The 23,065-nt window shown below is 45.4% G+C and overlaps 1 protein-coding gene across 3 annotated transcripts in view; it reads left to right on the top strand.

Annotated features, from left to right (window-relative positions):
* CFAP57 (cilia and flagella associated protein 57) overlaps positions 1-23,065 on the top strand; it is a 177,977-nt gene that overhangs the window by 64,593 nt on the left and 90,319 nt on the right. For all 3 annotated transcript variants that reach the window (XM_050961107.1, XM_050961106.1, XM_050961108.1), the window contains 2 exons: positions 10,739-10,904; positions 11,354-11,467. In XM_050961107.1, coding sequence (XP_050817064.1) covers positions 10,739-10,904; positions 11,354-11,467 — 280 coding nt within the window. The remainder of the gene's footprint in view (positions 1-10,738; positions 10,905-11,353; positions 11,468-23,065) is intronic.

Genomic DNA, 23,065 nt, shown 5'->3' with positions numbered 1-23,065 from the left:
AGGTGGAGACACCACCTTCAGCCGGCACTGTGGCTGAGTCAGTGGCAGTCCCCTGCTCAGTGGCCTTTCTGGAGCCCCTGAGCTTTCCGCCAGGGCCAGAGCCAACGGTCCTTGTGATAAATTAAGGCGGGGGTCACTCCCTTTTATGGACACCCAGCCAGCCAGTAGCTATAAAATTTCTCTTAATAGCTGTTCTCTAATTGCTCTACCTGCAAAAGGTTAAAAAGTCTCACTGCAATGCGTAGGTAAAAGAAAGTGAGTGGGCACTTGGCCAAAAGAGACATTGGGAAGGCTAGAACTTTTTAAAATTGAAACAAGACTCCCCTTTTGTCTGTCTGTTATTCTCAGGGAGAGGCAGACAGGGAGCAGTTATGCTGTGAGAAGCTTGGGCCAGGTATGAAAAATCATCAGTATCATACGTAGAAACTACTAATCTAAAATCCCAGATTTGTAAGTAGGTCAAGAAATGTCTAGAAAGATGTGATCAGGTTTATCCCTTTTATTTCTTTATGGCTTGTGGATTCCTCTGTGCTAACCCCAAGTGCTTTTGTTTTGCTTGTAATCTTCAAGATGGACCTCAAGAGGTCTATTCTTGATGCTTAATTCTTGTAGTTTTTTTTTTAATCTAGCAAAAGCCTAAATTCCCAGATGTATTTTCTGCGGGACCTTGTAAGAAAGCCCAGAGACCTGGATTTTTGCGCCTTAAGAGGTTTGTACACATATTGAATTAGCTGATGGCAACAGCTGATTTCCTTTTCTTTCTTTCTTTCTTTCTTTCTTTCATTCTTTCTCAGCTCTTCCCCAGAGGCGGGGTGAAAGGGCTTGAGAGTACCCCACAGAAGGGAATTCCTAAGTGCGCCTTCCTGGATTCTTAAAGGGTTTTGCATTTGGATGGTGGCAGCATCTACCAATCCAAGGTCAGAGAAAAGCTGTAACCGTGGGAGTTTAATACAAGCCTGGAGTGGCAAGTATTAATTTTTAGAGTCCTTGCAGGCCACTACCTTCTGCACTCGAAGTGCCAGAGTGGGGAACCAGCCTTTATAGTCCTACTTGAGGTTGGCTTCTATGGCATCAGCCACCTTTGTTCCTCCCCTGTCCCAGCATGACCAGGGTATTACCGCACAGCACCAACCCAACCAGCACTGGCACCGACGCACCTGGCATTGACGCATTCAACACCAACACACCCGGCATTGACGCACTCGGCACTGACACCACCAACTCTGATACTAGCATCCACATCGACCACGCCAGCACCAACATAGTTGGCATCGACTGCGCCAATTCTGGCACCTGAGGCTGCACCAGAACACTGAGCACCCAAGATCCCCTCAGCTCTGAGGGCAGGGAACAGGACTCACTTGTAGCTAGGGCCTCATCCATGGGACTGGTATGCTGCCCTCGAGTTGAAGGACACTTATTTTCATATTTCAGTCATGCCTTCCCACAGAAGGTACCTCAGATTTGTGGCGAACCACAGTCATTACCAGTTCACAGTCCTACTGTTCAATCTGTCAGCAGATCGTCGAGTGTTTACTAAGTGCATGGCAGTCATGGCTGTGTTCCTATGCAACCATTGTGTGCAAGTGTTTATGGAACTCAATGACCCTGCTAATCAATGGCCGCTCCAGGGCACAAGTGGAGGCACAAGTGAGCGTCACAAGAGCTACTTTCGATGACCTGGGCCGCCTTCTGAATGTGCAAAAGTCAACCTTATTCCCTGTGCAGTGGATAGAGTTTATAAGAGCGATATTGGACTCTACACAGGCCAGTGCGTACCTCCCGAAATCGTGAATCTGGTCCTTGGGCGACATCATTCGAAGCCTCAGGCAGTTCCCTACTTCCACAGCAAGGAACTGCCTAAAGCTTCTGGGACACAGGGCTGCTTGTACCTATGTAGTACACCACACCAGGCTGAGACTCCAGCCTCTTCAGGCGTGGCTGGCCTCGGTGTATCGACCGGTTTGGGATGGTCTAGACAAGATCCTCACTCTACCTTATCCTGATCTTGACTCCCTCCTGTGATGGCTCAACCCTCAGGCAGTGTGTGCGGGGATTCTCTTCGCCAGACCACAGCCAACCCTCTCGCTGGTGATGGACGCATCAGTGTTGGGGAGAGGTGTGCACTTGGGAGACCTCAGGACACATGGCCTCTGGTCTCAGGCAGAGCTCTCCCTTCACATCAACATCAGAGAGCTGAGAGCGGTCCGTCTAGCATGCCAAACGTTCTGAGTTCCTCTGGAAGGGAAATGTATATTGGTCATGATGGACAATACAATAGTAAAGTTTTATATAAACAGACAAGGGTGTGCACACTCCTCTCTCATGTGCCAGGAAGCCCTCAGACTAAGGGACTTTTGCATAGCTCACTCAATACACCTGGAGGCATTGTACCTCCTCAGAATACAGAACGAGCTGGTGGACTATCTCAGCAGATCCTTTCACAGCCACGAGCAGTCCCTATGCCTGGATGTCGCAAACACTATCTTCCAACAGCGGGGGTTTCCCCATATAGACTTATTCGCCATGTGATGCAACAGGAAGTGCCAGCAGTTTTGCTCCTTTCTGAATCACAGCCCGGGCCCCATCACAGACGCATTCCTCCTGCCCCGGAAGGAACACCTCCTGTACTCATTTCCTCCCATACCTCCTGTTCAAAAAGTGCTCCTCAAGGTTTGGAGGGATGAGGCCTCAGTGATATTGATAACTTCAGCCTGGCCCCATCAGCACTGGTACACCTCTCTTCTGGAAATGTTCATGGAAGCCCAATCACCTTACCGTTCTTCCTAGACTTGATAACTTAGGATCACAGCCATCTCCAGCATCCAAACCTCGAATCGCTACACCTCACAACATAGAAGCTCTGTGGCTGAATCCGATAGCGCTCACCTGTTAGGACTCAGTCAGACAAGTCCTCCTTGCTAGTAGGAAACCTTCCACTAGGGCTACCTACCTGGTCAAATATAAGAGATTCTCAATTTGGTCTTCTCAATACCTTCCGTCTCCAACTCTAGCATCCACATCTGTCATATTGGACTACCTTCTCCACCTCAAACAGCAAGGGCTTACCCTGTCATCAGTAAAGGTCCACTTGGCCGCTATCTTGGGCTTTCATCCAGGCGTGCAGGGTCAGTCAGTCTTTGGGTCAGGGTCAGTCAACCTGATGGTGAGTCATTTCCTAAAGGGTCTTGACAGACTCTACCCTCACGTACAACAGCCGGTCCCAGCCTGGGACCATAATCTGGTCCTTTCCAGCCTGATGGGGACACCCTTTGAACTGCTGGCGACATGTTCCTTGCTGTATCACAAGGTGGCGTTCCTGGTAGCGATAACATCGGCCAGGGGAGTGTCAGAGCTCAAGGCACGAACTTCTGAACCTCTGTACACAGTGTTCTATAAGAACAGTGTTCAGCTCAGACCTCATCCGGCGTTCCGTCCTAAAGGTTGTGTCCCAGTTCCACATTAACCAGGATATCTTTCTCCCAGTTTTCTATCCTAAGCCACACTCAAGCAGCAGGGAGCAAAAACTGCACTCCTTGGACGTTCACTGGGCATTAGCCTTCTACATCGATGAACAAAACCATTCTGGAAATCCATTCAGCTGTTTGTCACAGTAACAGACAGAATGAAGGGGCTTCCAGTCTCCTCCCAAAGGATCTTGTCTTGGATCATGTCCTGCATCCAGGCATGCTACGACTGGCGAAGATACTTCCCACTCTGCTTACAGTGCACTCCACGAGGGTGCAGGCATAATCAGCGGCATTCCTGGCCCAAGTTCCGATGTAGGAAATCTGCAGAGCTGCAATGTGGTCATCAATACATACCTTCACTTCGCATTACGCTATTACCCAGCAGGCCAGAGATGATGCAGCCTTTGGTAGAGCAGTGCTACAGTCAGGGAATCTTTAAACTCCAACCCCGCCTCCAAAACTTGGGCTTGGTAATCACCTAATTGGATTTACATGAACAAGCACTTGAAGGAGAAAAAATGGTTACTTACCTTCTCATAACTGTTGTTCTTCGAGATGTGTTGTGTTCATGTTCATTCCAATACCCACCCTCCTACCCCTCTGTTGGAGAAGCCAGCAAGAAGGAACTGAGGGGGTGGCGGGTCGGCAGAGTGCCATAAAGGCACAACCCCACCAGGCTCCTTAGCCAACCCAATGGATACTGTTAGGGAAAAAACTTTCCAGCTGCCATGCACGCAGTGCGCGCACACCCAATTGGAATGGACATGAGTAACACATCTCAAAAACAACAGTTACGAGAAGGTAAGTAACTGTTTTTTATCTGGGCAAAGATACTGAGAAAAATAGGTACGGGAAGTGAGGACACTGAGACTTGATGGGAAGCCTGGGAGCCAGTGGGGACAGGAAATGTTGCGGGGGTGGAGGGAGAGGCTGGAGCTGGGCAGGGAGAGAGACAGATTGTGGAGTTGGGGAGGGAACTGGGGTTGACTGGGCAAGGAAACTGGGAACAAGGAACCAGGTGGGAAGGGTGGAGGACTGGGACTGGCTGCCAAGAAAAGAATTTGAACTGGGATCAGAAGCCTTAGGAATAGACACTGGGACTGGCTAGGTGAGGAGTGTGGGATGATATGTGGAACCAACAGTGAGATAGAGACGGGACTGAGATAGACACAGAAGAAGTCAAACTTGGAGATAATGGGCAGAAGTTAACAGAATATTAGGAACCATTAGGAAAGAAAGAGATAATGAAACAGAAAATATATATAATGCCTCTATGTAAATGCCTGGTGCACCCACAACTTGAATACTCTGTGTAGTTCGAGTTGCCCCATCTCAAAAAAGATATATAGAATTGGATAAGGTACAGAGATGAGCAACAAAAATTATTAGGCATATGGAACAGTTTCCGTATGAGGAGAGATTAAAAAGTCTCGGACTGTTCATCTTAGAAAAAAGACGACTAAAGGCGGATATGATAGAGGTCTATAAAATCATGAATGGTGTGGAGAAAGTGAATAGCAAAGTGTTATTTGCCCCTTCACATAACACAAAACCAGGGATCGTCTGATGAAATTAATGGGTAGCAGGTTTAAAACAAACATAAGGAAACACTTCTTCACACAACGCACAGTCAATCTGTGGAACTCATTGCCAGGGGATGTGGTGAAGGCCAAAAATATAACTGGGATCAAAAAAGAATTTGATAAGTTCAAGGAAGACAAGTCTATCAATGGGGATCAGCTGCAATGGTCAAGGATGCAGCCCCATGCTTTGAGTGTCCCTAAACTTCTGACAGCCATATGCTGGGACTGGACAGCTGGGGATGGATCACTTGAAAAATTGCCTTGTTCTGTTCAATCTCTCTGAAGCATCTGGAGCTGGCAATTGTCGGTAGATGTGGTACTGGGCTAGATGGACCATTAATCTGATCCAGTATGCCATTCTTGTGTACTTGTGTCTTAAATTAGTGAATAATTTTCACCATAATCTCTCTATGTCTCAGTTTTCCCATCTGTAAAATGGGGATAATAATACCCACTCATCTAACGTGGGGACTTGTGAACATAAATTAATGTTTATGAAGCACTCAGATACTATAATAATGAGCATCATAGAAAAATTAGTGAGGAAATCAGTAATTCTGTCTTCAGAGCAAAGTTTGAGTCATGTGCAGCAAATAAGGAATGAGGCCACACATTGATCAAGGAGAAAACAAAATATTGAATAACTGCTCATTAAGCGAGCGCCATCCATTCTGTGCACTGAATGAGGCAGGTTTCCTGTGAAAAAAGTAGTATGTGATAATGTAATTAAAGACTTTACCATAATGCGTACACACAAGAGGGCAAAATTAAGGTTGGACAGGCAATCTTAATTCTGACTTCTCCTAATTCTTTCATTGCTTGACTTTGCAACATTAAAATGTTCTTTTAACTTACTTTTTTGCATGTAATTTAATGAAAATTTTCACAGGCAGAAAAGAAAATTTTTGTGAGAAAATATTAGCAGAACACCAATGGCTGCATGAGCACCAGAAGGGGTCATTCCTATTATAAATTACTTCTAAATGTACTAGTCTGACCTGCTCTGTGAATTTGAATGATTAATCAGTTCATTAACCAGATCAAATGAAATTAATTCCTTTTCTGAAATAGTGCCACATCATGTGCACAATCACCCCCACAAACAGAAGCATGAGTAAATATATGAATCTTCTATCCTGCCCTAATGCATGCAGTCTGTGAAAGACCAATGTGGGGAGTGAGTCCTGAAGTCAAGAATTCCCAGTCCCAAGCACCATACATTTAACTCCACACCTGAAATTGCACCCGGAGCAAACAGGAAGCACATGCAGCCTGTAGAGAATAGATACGGTGAATATCTTTTGTCTCTTACCACTAATGCAAGCAGGCAGCTGCAGTCTGCACTGCCTGCCTGCAGTTGTTTTCAAGGGTAACCCCATGCAAAGCTGCATTATAGTAATCAAGCCAAGAGCTGAGAGCCAATTAACAGCCTGACAGGGATAAGGAAAAATGCTTTATTCTGCTGAAAAAGGAGAGCCTGTACCTTGGTACAAAAGACTCTGTCTTACACAAATTTTACAAACCTTTTATACATATTTAGACAAAGACCCTTGCGTGTTAATACTTGATTGGTAAGTGTAAAATCTCATGTTCCCCTTATCTGGGTAGTACTGACTGGTTTGGAGCAGGATCTTCCTGCTTTGAGGCAGAGGAAAAGAGAGAGTGAAAAAGTTCAGGCTACTGTGTTATGAGCAGTACTTACCCCCCCCCCCACCTACTGGCCGCTTGTAATCTATTAAGGAGGGTCAGCCAGCTTTTACAAGCCCCCCTTCGGGCCTGGCAAGCCCAGATTGCCAGGCCCGTTACGTAATTTACGATTAAACTGAAGAGACAGGTACTGAGTTGTTTTACGGACAGCAGAACCTTTGGTTACAGCATTATACAGATATTTTGTGCATTGTATTACTATTTAAACAATACATAGGAAGAACAGACAGAAAATAATGTATTTAACAATTGTACGGAAAAGGCCAGTAAACCATGACACAAGGTTTGGGAGAAGGTTTTTAAAATTAAAGGTGTGATTAAGAGATACAGCATGAAAAATAACAGCAGCGTTTTTAATAGCCTATAAATTTTGTTTAATTAAGCCAGAATGATTAACATAAAAACAGCATTTTTTCTTGATGCGAGCACAAGCCCCCTCTATTTTAACATTTATAGCATTTAGCACGTTTTTTTTTGCAAAGTTACTTTTGCTATTTTATTAATTTTTTTTGTAACTTTTAAAAAGCGTTTATTAATGCATTAGCTGCTTTTTTAAGCCCTGCAGAACTATTTACAACTGCTTTTTTTAGTTTAGCTACCCCCCAACTCAGGAATAATTGTACAGACAAAAGAATGGAATCCTGTTTGTCCGCCAACTAAGGGATTGGGGCACTGACTATAAATTAGTTAAGTATATTAGGTGGTTTAATTTTTTAGATGTTTTGGTGAATAATTTAGTTTTATATTAATCCTCTCCATGGACCCGTTAGGATTCTGTATGCAGAAGCGCACACCCCCCAACTGGTCCAAATGCTTGAAAGGAGCACTGTGAATGTTTATACTTTCACTTAGAAAGTATTTACATATGTTTTTATGACTACAGATTAGATGGTATTTTTGATGTGTTTGTAAGGGCAGTGGGCCAAGTCTGGTGCTTAAGATTATTTTGAATGGCTATTAGCTGGTTATTTAGAAAATTTTGAATTTTTAAACATATTAGATTCCACTGCAATGTCTTTCCAGCCTTAGTGATATTTAATATTATTTTTGTTAGTAACTTTCGGGTTATAGAACTAAGGGTGGAAATAGCATGTAACTTACCAATTCTAGCCTGTACTTCAGTTAGCTGAGCTTCAGAAATAAGGCTAGTGACCTTTTTTAGTTGGCCCGATTTATTATTATGTTTTTGGCTTTTAATAATATTTTAAATGGCTGCTGCGCTATTGGCCCCATCCCATAGGGATCCGATCAGGTCCCTTTTTTTTTAGAGGAAATAACCCAAGCCCTGTGTTGTGCTAATTTAATGGCAGCCCCTAGTGTTGTATTATTAAATTGCAATCATTTAGCTATAAACAATAACAATTTAGTTAAATTAGCTAAAAAAATATATACAATGCTCAAAGGGGCACTATAAGTAGTAATGTTTTCTTTCAGTGTTTAAAAGCAAAAGTTAAAAGTAAAAAGCAATCAAAATTCTGGTAAAGTTAATTATGTCTCTTTTAAGGTAAGAATCTTTAAGCTGTGAATAGCTTTGGATCCAAAAGCAAGCCAAAAAGCATCTGTATTAATGCAAATTATCTAACTAATAAGGTAGAAGCCACTGAAACCTGGGCTGCCTATGAAACAAATACAAAAAAAATGGGGTAATTCCTCTGTTTTGCCTAAAATCAACAAGGGTATTTGTATATTTAAGTAATAATTAACTGCCCAGAAGAGGTAGACCTCTGTTTTTTTGTCTTTCAAATAATCAAAAAAAACTAATGCCAGCTGAACAGCATTCAACATATCATGCATTTACTGGCACAACAAAAATTATGTTTTGTGTTCTATGTTCTGTCTTGTGGTGTTTGTCTCCTGGCCGAAATTGTTGTGTTTAGTGTTTTCATGGAATGGTCTGGTTTAAAGTCAGGCAAAAAAGTTAAATTAAAATGCAAATACTTGTTTTATTTAAATTAAAATACAAAGTATTTAAATAAATCAAAAAAATGTAATATATTAAAGTGTAATACATTTGCTTAAATAAAAAAAAACTTAATTGGCCAAATCTTTTAATTAAAAATTGTTATTAAAATTTGCATACCAACAGTTTTTAAAAGCAAAAACATAAAAGGTTAACCCACTCCCCATATTGTACATGGAATCCTTCTAGCTACCTCAGATTTCTAGCCAAGGGCTAAAAATGGTAAAAAACTATTAAACTAAAAGTTGTACTAAATAAACTCCTCAAAGTAGGTGTGCTTGTCGTGGCTTGTTGCTCCAAAGCTCTGTAATAAAGTTATTTTAGTAAAAAAGTATATATAGCATACATTAAATAATAAAACTAATATACTATATAATGGCAATGTTTATGTGTTCATTATTAAAAAAAAAATAAAAAAAAAAAAATTTCCTTTATAAATTCAAAAAAGCCAAAAAAAAACCCCACAAAATAAATTAACTAAAAAAATATATATATAATAGCTAGCAAACTAAAAATAAAACACTGGCTACATTCAAGGACACTGCTCACAGCTAAAACTTGGCTAATAACCAAGAAAAGTGGGGGAGCTTAAATGTGCCCAAGCAGCTATAAAATCTGCAAAACACTGCCAGGCACTAATAAAATGTGTTGGGTTTCTTTTCTCACAGGTAAAAAAGCGCTACCCAAAGACCCTAGCAGCTCTGCCACTCCTTAAAATCAAAAAACTAAATCAATGTAAAGGTCCACCAACAAAAAACTTCTCTGGCTCCATGCTGGAGAGGCCTTTATTAAGTCCTGCTAACTACCAACACCACTGTAAAGTGCCAAAGACTGACTGCTTGAACCCATAATTCTCACTGCAAAAAAACCCCTCCACATCGGGAGAATTCTCCTACTAATAATTAGCCTATTTCTCCTTCTAGCTCCACTGTGCCTTCTAAACAGCAAAAAAAAAAGTACAAGGTAAAGTGCTAGTAACCTCTCCCTTGTCCATTAACAAATCTACTGTGTCTTTGAATTTTTCTAGAAAAATCAAAACCATTACAGAATAATGTGCTGGTAACCTCTCCCCTGTAAAATGCTAAACCACAACTGTTTCAAAAAAAAAAAAACACTCACTCCACTGAAATTGCCAAAGTCCAAAAATTTCTAACTAAAAAAACCATTAAAAACTGACCCTAGTAAAAAAACAAAAAATTATACACTGACAAAAAAAATTGTGGGACCCATGCTTGGGATTGTAATATTAATTGAATTTTGGGGTTTGTTCTACAGGCTGCGCCCTGTGTTCTAAATAAATCCTTCAGTATGTATTGCTCTCCCTAATTAAATTTAAAATGACAGGTACCACAGGCACCTTGTTGCCCCTGCCATCTCCCCTGTTACCCTGTAGTACACCCTTCCTAAGCTATTAATGTCAATGCCTCTTAAAAGTACCTAAAATTAGTTAAAAGTATACAACTGACAAATGTAATATAATACTACACCAAAAAAATATGTATTAAAATATCAAAGGCAGGAATGTCTCAGGTACACATAGGATCAGCTGACTAAACACTGATGATGGAAAGGTTCTCATGATGAATTTTTCTCTAAGCATGTAACAGGACAATAATTAAAGTGGAGGTGTCTGACACTGCATTTTAGGGATATGAAATACTGAACAATTCTACTGATTTTATTGTCTCACATGGCCAGGGGAACTCAGACTATGTATTTCTTTTGTGTGATATCCAGCCAGAACTGCGTTCATCTCCCTCATTGTGTAACAGTGGACAAGTGAGTCTCTGCTCCTGCGAACCTGCCTTACCTTTCCCCATAGACAAGTAGATCTCAGGTGCCCAAATTCCTGTTCACTGACTGTATCACCTGTGTGATAGTGACATGGCTGATTGTTTCACAGCACCTAAATCTCTGCAAGGGGTCTGCAGCAATTCTCAGTGCAGGACTAGACATCTGTCTGGCTGTTTGTAAGTGTGTGACTTGGGCTGTGTTACTGACTGTGGTGATTCTTGCAGCACTTTGGACTTGTATAAGGAGTACCAGGAAGAAGCATATGCAGTTTCTCTTCATCCCACTGGCCTTTACGTTTTGGTTGGGTTTTCTGACAAACTACGGCTTATGAACCTGCTAATTGATGACATCCGTACTTTTAAGGACTTCACTGTGAGAGGGTGCAGAGAGGTGAGGAGAAAGACAGAAGCTGGGATCAGGGGAGCTTGGGAAGTGGGGTGAATGACATGGTGGGGAACAATGTAGGAGTTGAGTTGGGAGAAGAGAACAATAGTGTGAATGTTGAGATATGAGAATCTGAGGGAATCCTGAATGAAAAAGGGCATAATTGGGGCTTGGGACCTTGGAGTCACCAGAGAGGTGAGAAGCACTGTGGAAGTGGAAGTTGCAGGAGAAGGGGGCATCAGACCCATGGGGTAGCTAAGAAGAGGGTCCTAGGAGATGAGGGGGCATCATGAAAAATGATGTCCATACATGGAGGTTTCTTCTTGCATGACCTTCAAACACTGGTGACTGTATTGCAACTTCAGTAAGAGACTGGGTGTTGTGGGTTTCTTTCTGTGTGTCCATCATACATTCAGTAATAGTTGTGTGTGTTCTCTCTCTCTCTCTCTCTCCAGTGCACCTTCAGTAATGGGGGTCATCTTTTTGCTGCAGTTAATGGAAATGTGATTCATATTTACTCCACCACCAGCTTTGAGAATGTTAATAATCTGAAAGGACACAATGGGAAGGTCAGTGTGCAATGCCTACCATAGCAGTGGCTAAAGGAGAACTGCTAGATATAATTTATTAGAAGTTTCAAAAAGCCTATATCTAAGTCTCTCATCAGGGGCTATGAAGGAAACTTAGTAGTCATGGGGGAGAGGTAAAGAACTGTAATGGATCAGAAATTGGCTAACAGTCAGGAAGCAGAGATACAAAGAAATAAATGGTAAATTTTTATCATGGCAGAAAGCTGGAAGCAGGTGCCACAAGGTTCTGTTCTACAGCCAGTGCTTAATATTTATTAATGACCTGGAAAATATGGATATTTTTACAAAAAATTCATTAAAAGATTGGTTCTTCTTGTCCATGCCACGTTAGGTGTGTGCACGCCATGTGCACCATTGCCAAAGATTTTTCCCTCAGTGGTATCCATTGGGCTGGCCCTAGCACCTCTGGTGCTGCATGATTATGTGCCGGTATAAGGGGCACCACCAGCCACTCACCCTCTCAGTTCCTTTTTACTGTCTGTGACTGTTGCTGGAACAACACTTCTTGCTTCAGCAAGGCTTCTTTCCAGTGGTTTTTGGATTCTGATTCATAGTTTATTAGTTTTTAGTATAATTTTAGTGTATATAGTGTGACAGACCCAAACCAGTGGGGTACAGGAGTCTGGTAGAGGGCAAATATACTGGTCACTGGATGAGTAGTTTTCTGTTTCCTGAGTGACCAGAGCAGGGGCTGCACTAGAGTAGTCAGGAACTTGCTAGAACCAGTTAAGGCAGACAGGCTAATTAGAACACCTGCAGCCGATCAAGGCAGGCTAATTAGGGCACCTGGGTTTAAAAAGGAGCTCACTCCAGTCAGGCAGGCGGGAGCCAGAGGAGAGGAAGTGCTTTTGAGGAGCTGGGAGCAAGAGGCACACGGAGCTGAGAGTGAGAGGATGTGCTGCTGGAGGACTAAGGAGTACAAGCGTTATCAGACACCAGGAGGAAGGTCCTGTGGTGAGGATAAAGAAGGTGTTTGGAGGAGGCCATGGGGAAGTAGCCCAGGGAGTTGTAGCTGTCATGCAGCTGTTACAGGAGGCACTATAGACAGCTGCAATCCACAGGGCCCTGGGCTGGAACCCGGAGTAGAGGGCAGGCCCGGGTTCCCCCCAAACCTCCCAACTCCTGATCAGACACAGGAGGAGTTGGCCCAGACTGTGGGGAAGATCACTGAGGTGAGCAAATCTGCCAATAAGCGCAGGACCCACCAAGGTAGAGGAGGAACTTTGTCACAATAGGTATTATAGTTAGCGTTACTGTGAATAGATAGTTCCTATCATCAAGGGACTTTTTTCAGTCCAGCAGCTGGGCATGTCCCAGTCCCCAGGCTTCAAACATTATGGTTCTGCCTGTGAGCGACCCGCACTCCAGCCACTTGAAGTCCATGTGAGAAAGTCACATGAGGGACAAGTGCCACAGTTGTCGGAACTTTAGATCCTGCACAAAAAAGGATAGAGAAATAAGACTGAAGGCTATCCTAATGGAAGCCACTCTTAAGACCAGCCTCAGAGCCAAGCTGCACCAATTCTGCACCAAGCACTTTGGCCTTGGTGCAAAGCGCTCCTCTAGCACTACGCTCTTCCTGGCACTGTTCACCATCTCCAGTGCTGAAGAAGTAGCACAAAAAGCAGTGCACCAACAGAGGGCACTCACCAGTGCAGAAGAAGGACAAGCATGGGGAAGGCAGTAGAGTGCAACTTGCATCAGGCCACTCCTCCACCCCTGGTCCTATGGTGGCACCGTCAAATCCACCCAGAACATTTTGTCTGCGTGGTGCGGGACCCTCCGCTGATGCCCAGAAGCCTCCGTAGCACCAGCAGTCTGATAGTTCTATTGACCCCAGAGGCCTTTGCAGTGGCCAGGGACTTACTTTCTCTCTTGGTTCCCCCAACTCTGATGAGTCAGCTGCTGGCTCTGATGTCTGTGAACAGGAAGTAGCATGGTGTTTTGAGCTCCTTCCCAGCACCGGACTTCCCAGGACCTTCTAGGGGCAAGCCGACCCTGATACCATTGTCGTGACCATCTCCAGTCTGCTGATGGTCCCCGGACCCCCAGCACTGAGTAGAGACAGAGAGGAGTACTGCGCCACCGTGGTGACCAAAGGAGAACTCTTCTTCTGAGTTCAAAGGAGAACGCTATGCTGAGCCTCAGGGCCACCACCAGCACCTGGTGCTGCCAGACCTCGGTGCGGGTCCCCCCCCAGCACAGTAGCCAAGCAGTGCCCATACTGGAACCTGAGGGGTTTCCCCTGGTACCTAGTCCTCCTTCTCATCAATCATACCCGTTTGTTTCTGAGAGTGGGCTACCACCCCTTCCCTGTTGGCACTGGACCCTGACTTCAGGTCCAACATTCAGAATGTGGCTACCTTGGATGTCATTGAGGAAGAGGAAGGAGCCCCTTGTCTGGTGCAGGCTTCCTCCTTCTCCTCCCTAGAGGAGGCTGTCTTGAGGCTGAGTAACTCACTTCTGCAGGATGACTTCAGGGCCCATCAGGACCTTCTGAAGCAGAAAGCAGCTAACCTGGGGCTGGAGACTGAGGATTTTAAGGAATCATCCCACAGCCTTATTGACATTCTGGCTGCAGCAGCTCCCTTCAAAGTGGCCTTACCCATTAATGAGGCTGTAATGGGTCCAGTTCATGCGCCGTGGTACTAGAATCCCGCAGACTCTACCATACCACTAATACACGTATGCCCATAACGACGGACCAGCTCAGTGAAAGATGGGACTTTCTGTTCCTCCCTAGGCTAGACAAAGACACTCCCTCTAAGATATATCTTTATACGCTGATACAAACAAGTTAGTTACTGCCCCTCTGACATAGTATCAGAGGGTAGCCGTGTTAGTCTGGATCTGTAAAAGCAGCAAAGAATCCTGTGGCACCTTATAGACTAACAGACGTTTTGGAGCATGAGCTTTCGTGGATGAATACCCACTTCCTCAGATGCATGTAATGGAAATATCCAGGGGCAGGTATATATATGTGTGCTAGCAAGCAAGCTAGAGATAACGAGGTCAGTTCAATCAGGGAGGATGAGGCCCTGTTCTAGCAGTTGAGGTGTGAAAACCAAGAGAGGAGAAACTGGTTCTGTAATTGGCAAGCCATTCACAGTCTTTGTTCAATCCTGAGCTGATGGTGTCAAATTTGCAGATGAACTGAAGCTCAGCAGTTTCTCTTTGAAGTCTGGTCCTGAAGTTTTTTTGCTGCAGGATGGCCACCTTAAGGTCTGCTATAGTGTGGCCAGGGAGGTTGAAGTGCTCTCCTACAGGTTTTTGTATATTGCCATTCCTAATGTCTGATTTGTGTCCATTTACCCTTTTCCGTAGAGACTGTCCAGTTTGGCCGATGTACATAGCAGAGGGGCATTGCTGGCATATGATGGCGTATATTACATTGGTGGATGTGCAGGTGAATGAACCAGTGATGGTGTGGCTGATCTGGTTAGGTCCTGTGATGGTGTCGCTGGTGTAGATATGTGGGCAGAGTTGGCATCGAGGTTTGTTGCATGGATTGGTTCCTGAGCTAGACTTATTATGGTGTGGTGTGCAGTTGCTGGTGAGAATATGTTTCAGGTTGGCAGGTTGTCTGTGGGCAAGGATTGGCCTGCCACCCAAGGCCTGTGAAAGTGTGGGATCATTGTCCAGGATGGGTTGTAGATCCTTGATGATGCGTTGGAGGGGTTTTAGCTGGGGGCTGTATGTGATGGCCAGTGGAGTCCTGTTGGTTTCTCTCTTGGGTTTGTCTTGCAGTAGGAGGCTTCTGGGTACACGTCGGGCTCTGTTGATCTGTTTCCTTATTTCCTCGTGCGGGTATTGTAGTTTTGAGAATGCTTGGTGGAGATTTTGTAGGTGTTGGTCTCTGTCTGAGGGGTCAGAGCAGATGCGGTTGTACCTCAGTGCTTGGCTGTAGACAATGGATCGTGTGATGTGCCCGGGATGGAAGCTGGAGGCATGAAGGTAGGCATAGCGGTCGGTGGGTTTTCGATATAGGGTGGTGTTAATGTGACCATCACTTATTTGCACCGTGGTGTCAAGAAAGTGGACCTCCCGTGTAGATTGGTCCAGGCTGAGGTTGATGGTGGGGTGGAAGCTGTTGAAATCATGGTGGAATTTTTCCAGAGTCTCCTTCCCATGGGTCCAGATGATGAAGATGTCATCAATGTAGCGTAGATAGAGAAGGGGTGTGAGTGGACGAGAGCTGAGGAAGCGTTGTTCCAGGTCGGCCATGAAGATATTGGCATATTGTGGGGCCATGCGGGTGCCCATAGCAGTGCCACTGATCTGGAGATATATATTGTCATCAAATTTGAAATAGTTGTGTGTAAGTATAAAGGCACAGAGCTCAGCAGCCAGTTGTGCTGTGGCATCATCAGGGATAGTGTTCCTGACAGCTTGTATTCCATCTGTGTGTGGGATGTTTGTGTAGAGAGCCTCTACATCCATGGTGGCTAGGATGGTGTTTTCTGGGAGGTCACCAATGCATTGTAGTTTCCTCAGGAAATCAGTGGTGTCGCGGAGATAGCTGGGAGTGCTAGTGGCATAGGGTCTGAGTAGAGAGTCCATATATCCAGACAGTCCTTCAGTGAGAGTGCCAATGCCCGAGATGATGGGGCGTCCAGGATTTCCGGGTTTGTGGATCTTGGGTAGTAGATAGAATAACCCTGGTCGGGGCTCTAGGGGTATGTTGATTTCTTCTGGTGTTAGTGTAGGGAGTGTCCTGAGTAGATGCTGTAGTTTCTTAGTGTATTCCTCAGTGGGATCTGAGGGAAGTGGCCTGTAGAATTTGGTATTGGAGAGTTGTCTGGCTGCCTCCTTTTGATAGTCAGACCTGTTCATGATGACAACGGCACCTCCTTTATCAGCCTCTTTGATGATAATGTCAGGGTGGTTTCTGAGGCTGTGGATGGCATTGCGTTCTGCACGACTTAGGTTGTGAGGCAAGCGATGTTGTTGTTCCACGATTTCTGCCTGTGCACGCCGGCGGAAGCATTCAATGTAGAGGTCCAGGCTGTCATTTCGACCCTCAGGAGGAGTCCATGTGGAGTTCTTTTTCTTGTGCTGTTGGTGGGAGGGCACCCGTGTATCAGTGCACTGTTCAGTGTTGTCCTGGAAGTATTCTTTGAGTCGGAGACGGCGAAAGTAGGCTTCCAGATCGCCACAGAACTGTATCATGTTGGTGGGGGTGGCAGGGCAGAAAGAGAGTCCCCGAGATAGGACAGACTTTTCTTCTGGGCTGAGTGTGTAGTTGGATAGATTGACGATATTGCTGGGTGGGTTAGGGGTACCACTGTTGTGGCCCCATGTGGCAGGTAGGAGTTTAGACAGCTTACAGTCCTTTTTCCTTTGAAGAGAGGTGAAGTGAGTAATGTAGATCTCCTGTCTTATTCTAGTGAAGTCCGTTTGTATAGAAGTTTGGTTATTAATGAGAGTCTCCAGGTTGGAGAGCTCTTTTTTGATGTTTTCCTGTTTGCTGTATAGGATGCTGATCAGGTGGTTCCTCAGTTTTTTTGATAGAGTATGACATAATCTCTCACTGTGGTCTGTGTAGTATGTAGATAGCAGTGGATTTTTTACCTTTAGTCCATTTGGTATGATGTCCATCCGTTTGCATTTGGAAAGGAAGATGATATCTGTCTGTATTTGTGCAAGTTTCTTCATGAGGTTGATGGATTTCCATTCCATACGGCTAAATGCAGTGCCTTGCATGGTGTCAAGTATCAGAGGGTAGCCGTGTTAGTCTGGATCTGTAAAAGCAGCAAAGAATCCTGTGGCACCTTATAGACTAACAGACGTTTTGGAGCATGAGCTTTCGTGGATGAATACCCACTTCCTCAGATGCATGTAATGGAAATATCCAGGGGCAGGTATATATATGTGTGCTAGCAAGCAAGCTAGAGATAACGAGGTCAGTTCAATCAGGGAGGATGAGGCCCTGTTCTAGCAGTTGAGGTGTGAAAACCAAGAGAGGAGAAACTGGTTCTGTAATTGGCAAGCCATTCACAGTCTTTGTTCAATCCTGAGCTGATGGTGTCAAATTTGCAGATGAACTGAAGCTCAGCAGTTTCTCTTTGAAGTCTGGTCCTGAAGTTTTTTTGCTGCAGGATGGCCACCTTAAGGTCTGCTATAGTGTGGCCAGGGAGGTTGAAGTGCTCTCCTACAGGTTTTTGTATATTGCCATTCCTAATGTCTGATTTGTGTCCATTTACCCTTTTCCGTAGAGACTGTCCAGTTTGGCCGATGTACATAGCAGAGGGGCATTGCTGGCATATGATGGCGTATATTACATTGGTGGATGTGCAGGTGAATGAACCAGTGATGGTGTGGCTGATCTGGTTAGGTCCTGTGATGGTGTCGCTGGTGTAGATATGTGGGCAGAGTTGGCATCGAGGTTTGTTGCATGGATTGGTTCCTGAGCTAGACTTATTATGGTGTGGTGTGCAGTTGCTGGTGAGAATATGTTTCAGGTTGGCAGGTTGTCTGTGGGCAAGGATTGGCCTGCCACCCAAGGCCTGTGAAAGTGTGGGATCATTGTCCAGGATGGGTTGTAGATCCTTGATGATGCGTTGGAGGGGTTTTAGCTGGGGGCTGTATGTGATGGCCAGTGGAGTCCTGTTGGTTTCTCTCTTGGGTTTGTCTTGCAGTAGGAGGCTTCTGGGTACACGTCGGGCTCTGTTGATCTGTTTCCTTATTTCCTCGTGCGGGTATTGTAGTTTTGAGAATGCTTGGTGGAGATTTTGTAGGTGTTGGTCTCTGTCTGAGGGGTCAGAGCAGATGCGGTTGTACCTCAGTGCTTGGCTGTAGACAATGGATCGTGTGATGTGCCCGGGATGGAAGCTGGAGGCATGAAGGTAGGCATAGCGGTCGGTGGGTTTTCGATATAGGGTGGTGTTAATGTGACCATCACTTATTTGCACCGTGGTGTCAAGAAAGTGGACCTCCCGTGTAGATTGGTCCAGGCTGAGGTTGATGGTGGGGTGGAAGCTGTTGAAATCATGGTGGAATTTTTCCAGAGTCTCCTTCCCATGGGTCCAGATGATGAAGATGTCATCAATGTAGCGTAGATAGAGAAGGGGTGTGAGTGGACGAGAGCTGAGGAAGCGTTGTTCCAGGTCGGCCATGAAGATATTGGCATATTGTGGGGCCATGCGGGTGCCCATAGCAGTGCCACTGATCTGGAGATATATATTGTCATCAAATTTGAAATAGTTGTGTGTAAGTATAAAGGCACAGAGCTCAGCAGCCAGTTGTGCTGTGGCATCATCAGGGATAGTGTTCCTGACAGCTTGTATTCCATCTGTGTGTGGGATGTTTGTGTAGAGAGCCTCTACATCCATGGTGGCTAGGATGGTGTTTTCTGGGAGGTCACCAATGCATTGTAGTTTCCTCAGGAAATCAGTGGTGTCGCGGAGATAGCTGGGAGTGCTAGTGGCATAGGGTCTGAGTAGAGAGTCCATATATCCAGACAGTCCTTCAGTGAGAGTGCCAATGCCCGAGATGATGGGGCGTCCAGGATTTCCGGGTTTGTGGATCTTGGGTAGTAGATAGAATAACCCTGGTCGGGGCTCTAGGGGTATGTTGATTTCTTCTGGTGTTAGTGTAGGGAGTGTCCTGAGTAGATGCTGTAGTTTCTTAGTGTATTCCTCAGTGGGATCTGAGGGAAGTGGCCTGTAGAATTTGGTATTGGAGAGTTGTCTGGCTGCCTCCTTTTGATAGTCAGACCTGTTCATGATGACAACGGCACCTCCTTTATCAGCCTCTTTGATGATAATGTCAGGGTGGTTTCTGAGGCTGTGGATGGCATTGCGTTCTGCACGACTTAGGTTGTGAGGCAAGCGATGTTGTTGTTCCACGATTTCTGCCTGTGCACGCCGGCGGAAGCATTCAATGTAGAGGTCCAGGCTGTCATTTCGACCCTCAGGAGGAGTCCATGTGGAGTTCTTTTTCTTGTGCTGTTGGTGGGAGGGCACCCGTGTATCAGTGCACTGTTCAGTGTTGTCCTGGAAGTATTCTTTGAGTCGGAGACGGCGAAAGTAGGCTTCCAGATCGCCACAGAACTGTATCATGTTGGTGGGGGTGGCAGGGCAGAAAGAGAGTCCCCGAGATAGGACAGACTTTTCTTCTGGGCTGAGTGTGTAGTTGGATAGATTGACGATATTGCTGGGTGGGTTAGGGGTACCACTGTTGTGGCCCCATGTGGCAGGTAGGAGTTTAGACAGCTTACAGTCCTTTTTCCTTTGAAGAGAGGTGAAGTGAGTAATGTAGATCTCCTGTCTTATTCTAGTGAAGTCCGTTTGTATAGAAGTTTGGTTATTAATGAGAGTCTCCAGGTTGGAGAGCTCTGACATAGTTAGTTACTGCCCCCTGAAGTGACTAGTTATCGCCCATCACCATGTATATGTTGGTTTGATTAAAAAATCTTTATTACGTACTGTCATCCTGACCTTATCTTTTGGGGCAGGGGGGGTCAGTGTGTTCCTGTTATCCTTGGGGAATGTTTTTGTACCATCCCTAATATCAAGTGGTACCAGAATATCCTGATATCAGGATGCGTTTGTGTGAGTACTCTGAGCCTAGCACTTCTTAGGAATGTGTATTTCTGCAGTATCAGCCCGTTCTTGCCAAATTCTGCGAGCAGGTTCTACCTTTTGCTCATAGCTTGCCTTTGCTTTATATTAGTAAAGCTTTGAATACTACTTTAGCCCTGGCCTCAGGCCTCATACCAGACCTCTAATACAAGGGCTTATGTCTTAGGCTCTCTTCCTACTACAGGGCTCAAAGTGTAATCCAGTTAATTTAGGCACCCCACCCTTTCCCATCCTGGACTCGGGCAGAAGACATCCACCCTTATCCATTCTAGGCTCAGGGCGCAACCCGGTCAATTTAAGTACCCACCCTTACCCATTCTGGCTCAGGGCCTAACCTGTGGGTTTGCATGACCTTTACCCAGTGAAAGAGCCTTACCCAGTAATATCCTTAACCTCTATTTATTAACAATTACCAAGCAGAATACACACGCTAAGCATACAATGCTATGCTCACCAGTCCTGATCATGCAGGCACACTTTTCCTGTTGGCCAGGCCAAGATAGTCTCGTATGGGTTCTTGTTGCTGCATGTCACAATCGTGCAGAGTATTCTGGCAGCTTCGGTCATGGGTTGAGTCTTGGAGGTGAGTAGTTCTTCTTTCTTCTTTCTCTCTCTGGTTTCCTTCTTGGACCCTGGTTTTTGTAATGAAACTTGAGTCCTGCTTAGCTATAACTTAAACAGTAATTTTAACAAAACAATATTTTCCACCAATCTTAGCCCACCACCTAAGTGATAATTAACATTTTGAGAAAAATTAAGGGTATGTCTACACTATGAAATGAGGTCGATTTAATAGAAGTCAATTTTTTAGAAATCGATTTGATACAGTCGATTGTGTGTATCCCCACTAAGCGCATTAAGTCGGCAGTGTGCGTCTACAGTACCGAGGCTAGCGTCGACTTTCGGAGCATTGCACTGTGGTAGCTATCCCACAGTTCCCGCAGCCTCCACCGCCCATTGGAATTCTGAGTTGAGCTCCCAGTGCCTGATGGGGCAAAAACATTGTTGTGGGTGGTTCTGGGTACGTGTCGTCAGGCCCCCCTCCCTCCCTCCATGAAAGCAATGGCAAAAAATAGTTTCTCGCTTTTTTCCCTGGGTTACCCGGGCAGCCGACATACCACAGCAAGCATGGAGCCCGCTCAGCTCACTGTCACCGTATGTCTCTTGGGTGCTGCTGGCAGACGTGGTACTCCAGTGCTACACAGCAGCATCCCCTTGCCTTGCCTTGCCTTGTGGACGGTAGATGGTGCAATACGACTGCTAGACGTCATCGTCGTCCCATGGGTGCTCCTGTCTGACCTCGGTGAGGTCGGTTGGGAAAGTCTGGACAAAAATGGGAATGACTCCAGGTCATTCTCTTCTTAAGTTTTGTCTAGTGGAGATTCAGTCCTGCCTGGAATATCATGCCAGCTGGAGGCTTCTGCCTCAGGCTGCTCTCCCAGTTGGCAGCACCACGCAGTCGCACCTATCCCAGCCTATCCTCTGCTCCCATGGCTCATGAAGCCTGGACAGTAGTAAGGAGCAGTTCAACTATAGGCTGGGCAAGTACATAATGGTGGTAGAATGTGCCTTTGGACGTTTAAAAGCTCGCTGGTGCAGTTTACTGATTTGGTTAGACCTGAGTGAAACCAATATTCCTGTTGTTGTTACTGCTTGCTGTGTGCTCCACAGTATCTGTGAGAGTAAGGGGGAGATGTTTATGGTGGGGTGGAAGGTTGAAGCAAATCGCCTGGCCGCTGATTACGCACAGCCAGACACCAGGGCAGTTAGAAGAGCACAGCAGGGCACGCTGTGCATCAGAGCTTTGAAAAACAGTTTCATGACTGGCCAGGCTATGATGTGAAAGTTCTGTTTGTTTCTCCTTGATGAAAACCCGCCCCCTTGGTTCACTCTACTTCCCTATAAGCCAACCGCCCTCCACTCCCCCCTTTGATCTCCACTTGCAGAGGCAATAAAGCCATTGTTGTTTCAGATTCATGCATTCTTCATTAATTCATCACACAAATGGGGGGATAACTGCCAAGGTGGCCTGAGAGGGGTGGGGGAGGAGGGAAGCACAGGGGTGGGGTAGTTGTAGGGGAACCCCCTAGAATAGCATGCAGCTCATCACAGAAGCGGCATGTCTGGGGCTCTCTGGTTCTTTGGTAGGCTTCACGCGGCACTGCTGTGAGTTCCTGTTATAACCTCTGTCCTTCATGCCCTTGGAGATTTTTTCAAATATTCCGGCATTTCGTCTTTTGGAACGGAGTTCGGGTAGCACGGATTCACCTCCCCATACAGTGATCAGATGCCGTACCTCCCATTCAGTCCATGCTGGAACTCTTTTGCGATTTTGGGACTCCATGGTCACCGGTGCTGATGAGCTCTGCATGGTCACCTGTGCTGATCAGCTCGCCATGCTGGCCAAACAGGAAATGAAATTCAAAAGTTTGCGGGGCTTTTCCTGTCTACTTGGTCAGTGCATCTGAGTTGAGAGCGCTGTCCAGAGCGGTCACAATGGAGCACTCTGGGATAGCTCCCAGAGGCTGCTACCATCGAATTACAGCCACACTGCCCCAAATTCGACCCAGCAGGGTCAATTTAAGCGTTAATCCCCTTGTCGGGGAGGAGTACAGAAATCGATTTTAAGAGCCCTTTAAATCAACAAAAGTGGCTTGTCATGTAGATGGGTGCAGGGTTAAATTGATCTAATGCTGCTAAATTCAACCTAAACTCGTAGTGTAGACCAGGGCTAAAAAACAGACAATGATAACTATAGTAACTCCTCCCTTAACGTTAGAATCATAGAATCAGAATATTAGTGTTGGAAGAGAACTCAGGAGGTCATCTAGTCCAATCCCATGATCAAAGAAGGACAAACACTAACTAAATCATCCCAGCCAGGGCTTTGTCAAGCCGCGCCTTAAAAACCTCTAAGGATGGAGATTGCACCACCTCCCTAGGTAACCCATTCCAGTGCTTCACCACCCTCCTAGTGAAATAGTGTTTCCTAATA

This window comes from Gopherus flavomarginatus, chromosome 7, assembly GCF_025201925.1.
Source record: "Gopherus flavomarginatus isolate rGopFla2 chromosome 7, rGopFla2.mat.asm, whole genome shotgun sequence".
Lineage (NCBI taxonomy): Eukaryota > Metazoa > Chordata > Testudines > Testudinidae > Gopherus > Gopherus flavomarginatus.
This window is presented reverse-complemented; position numbering and strand designations above follow the sequence as displayed.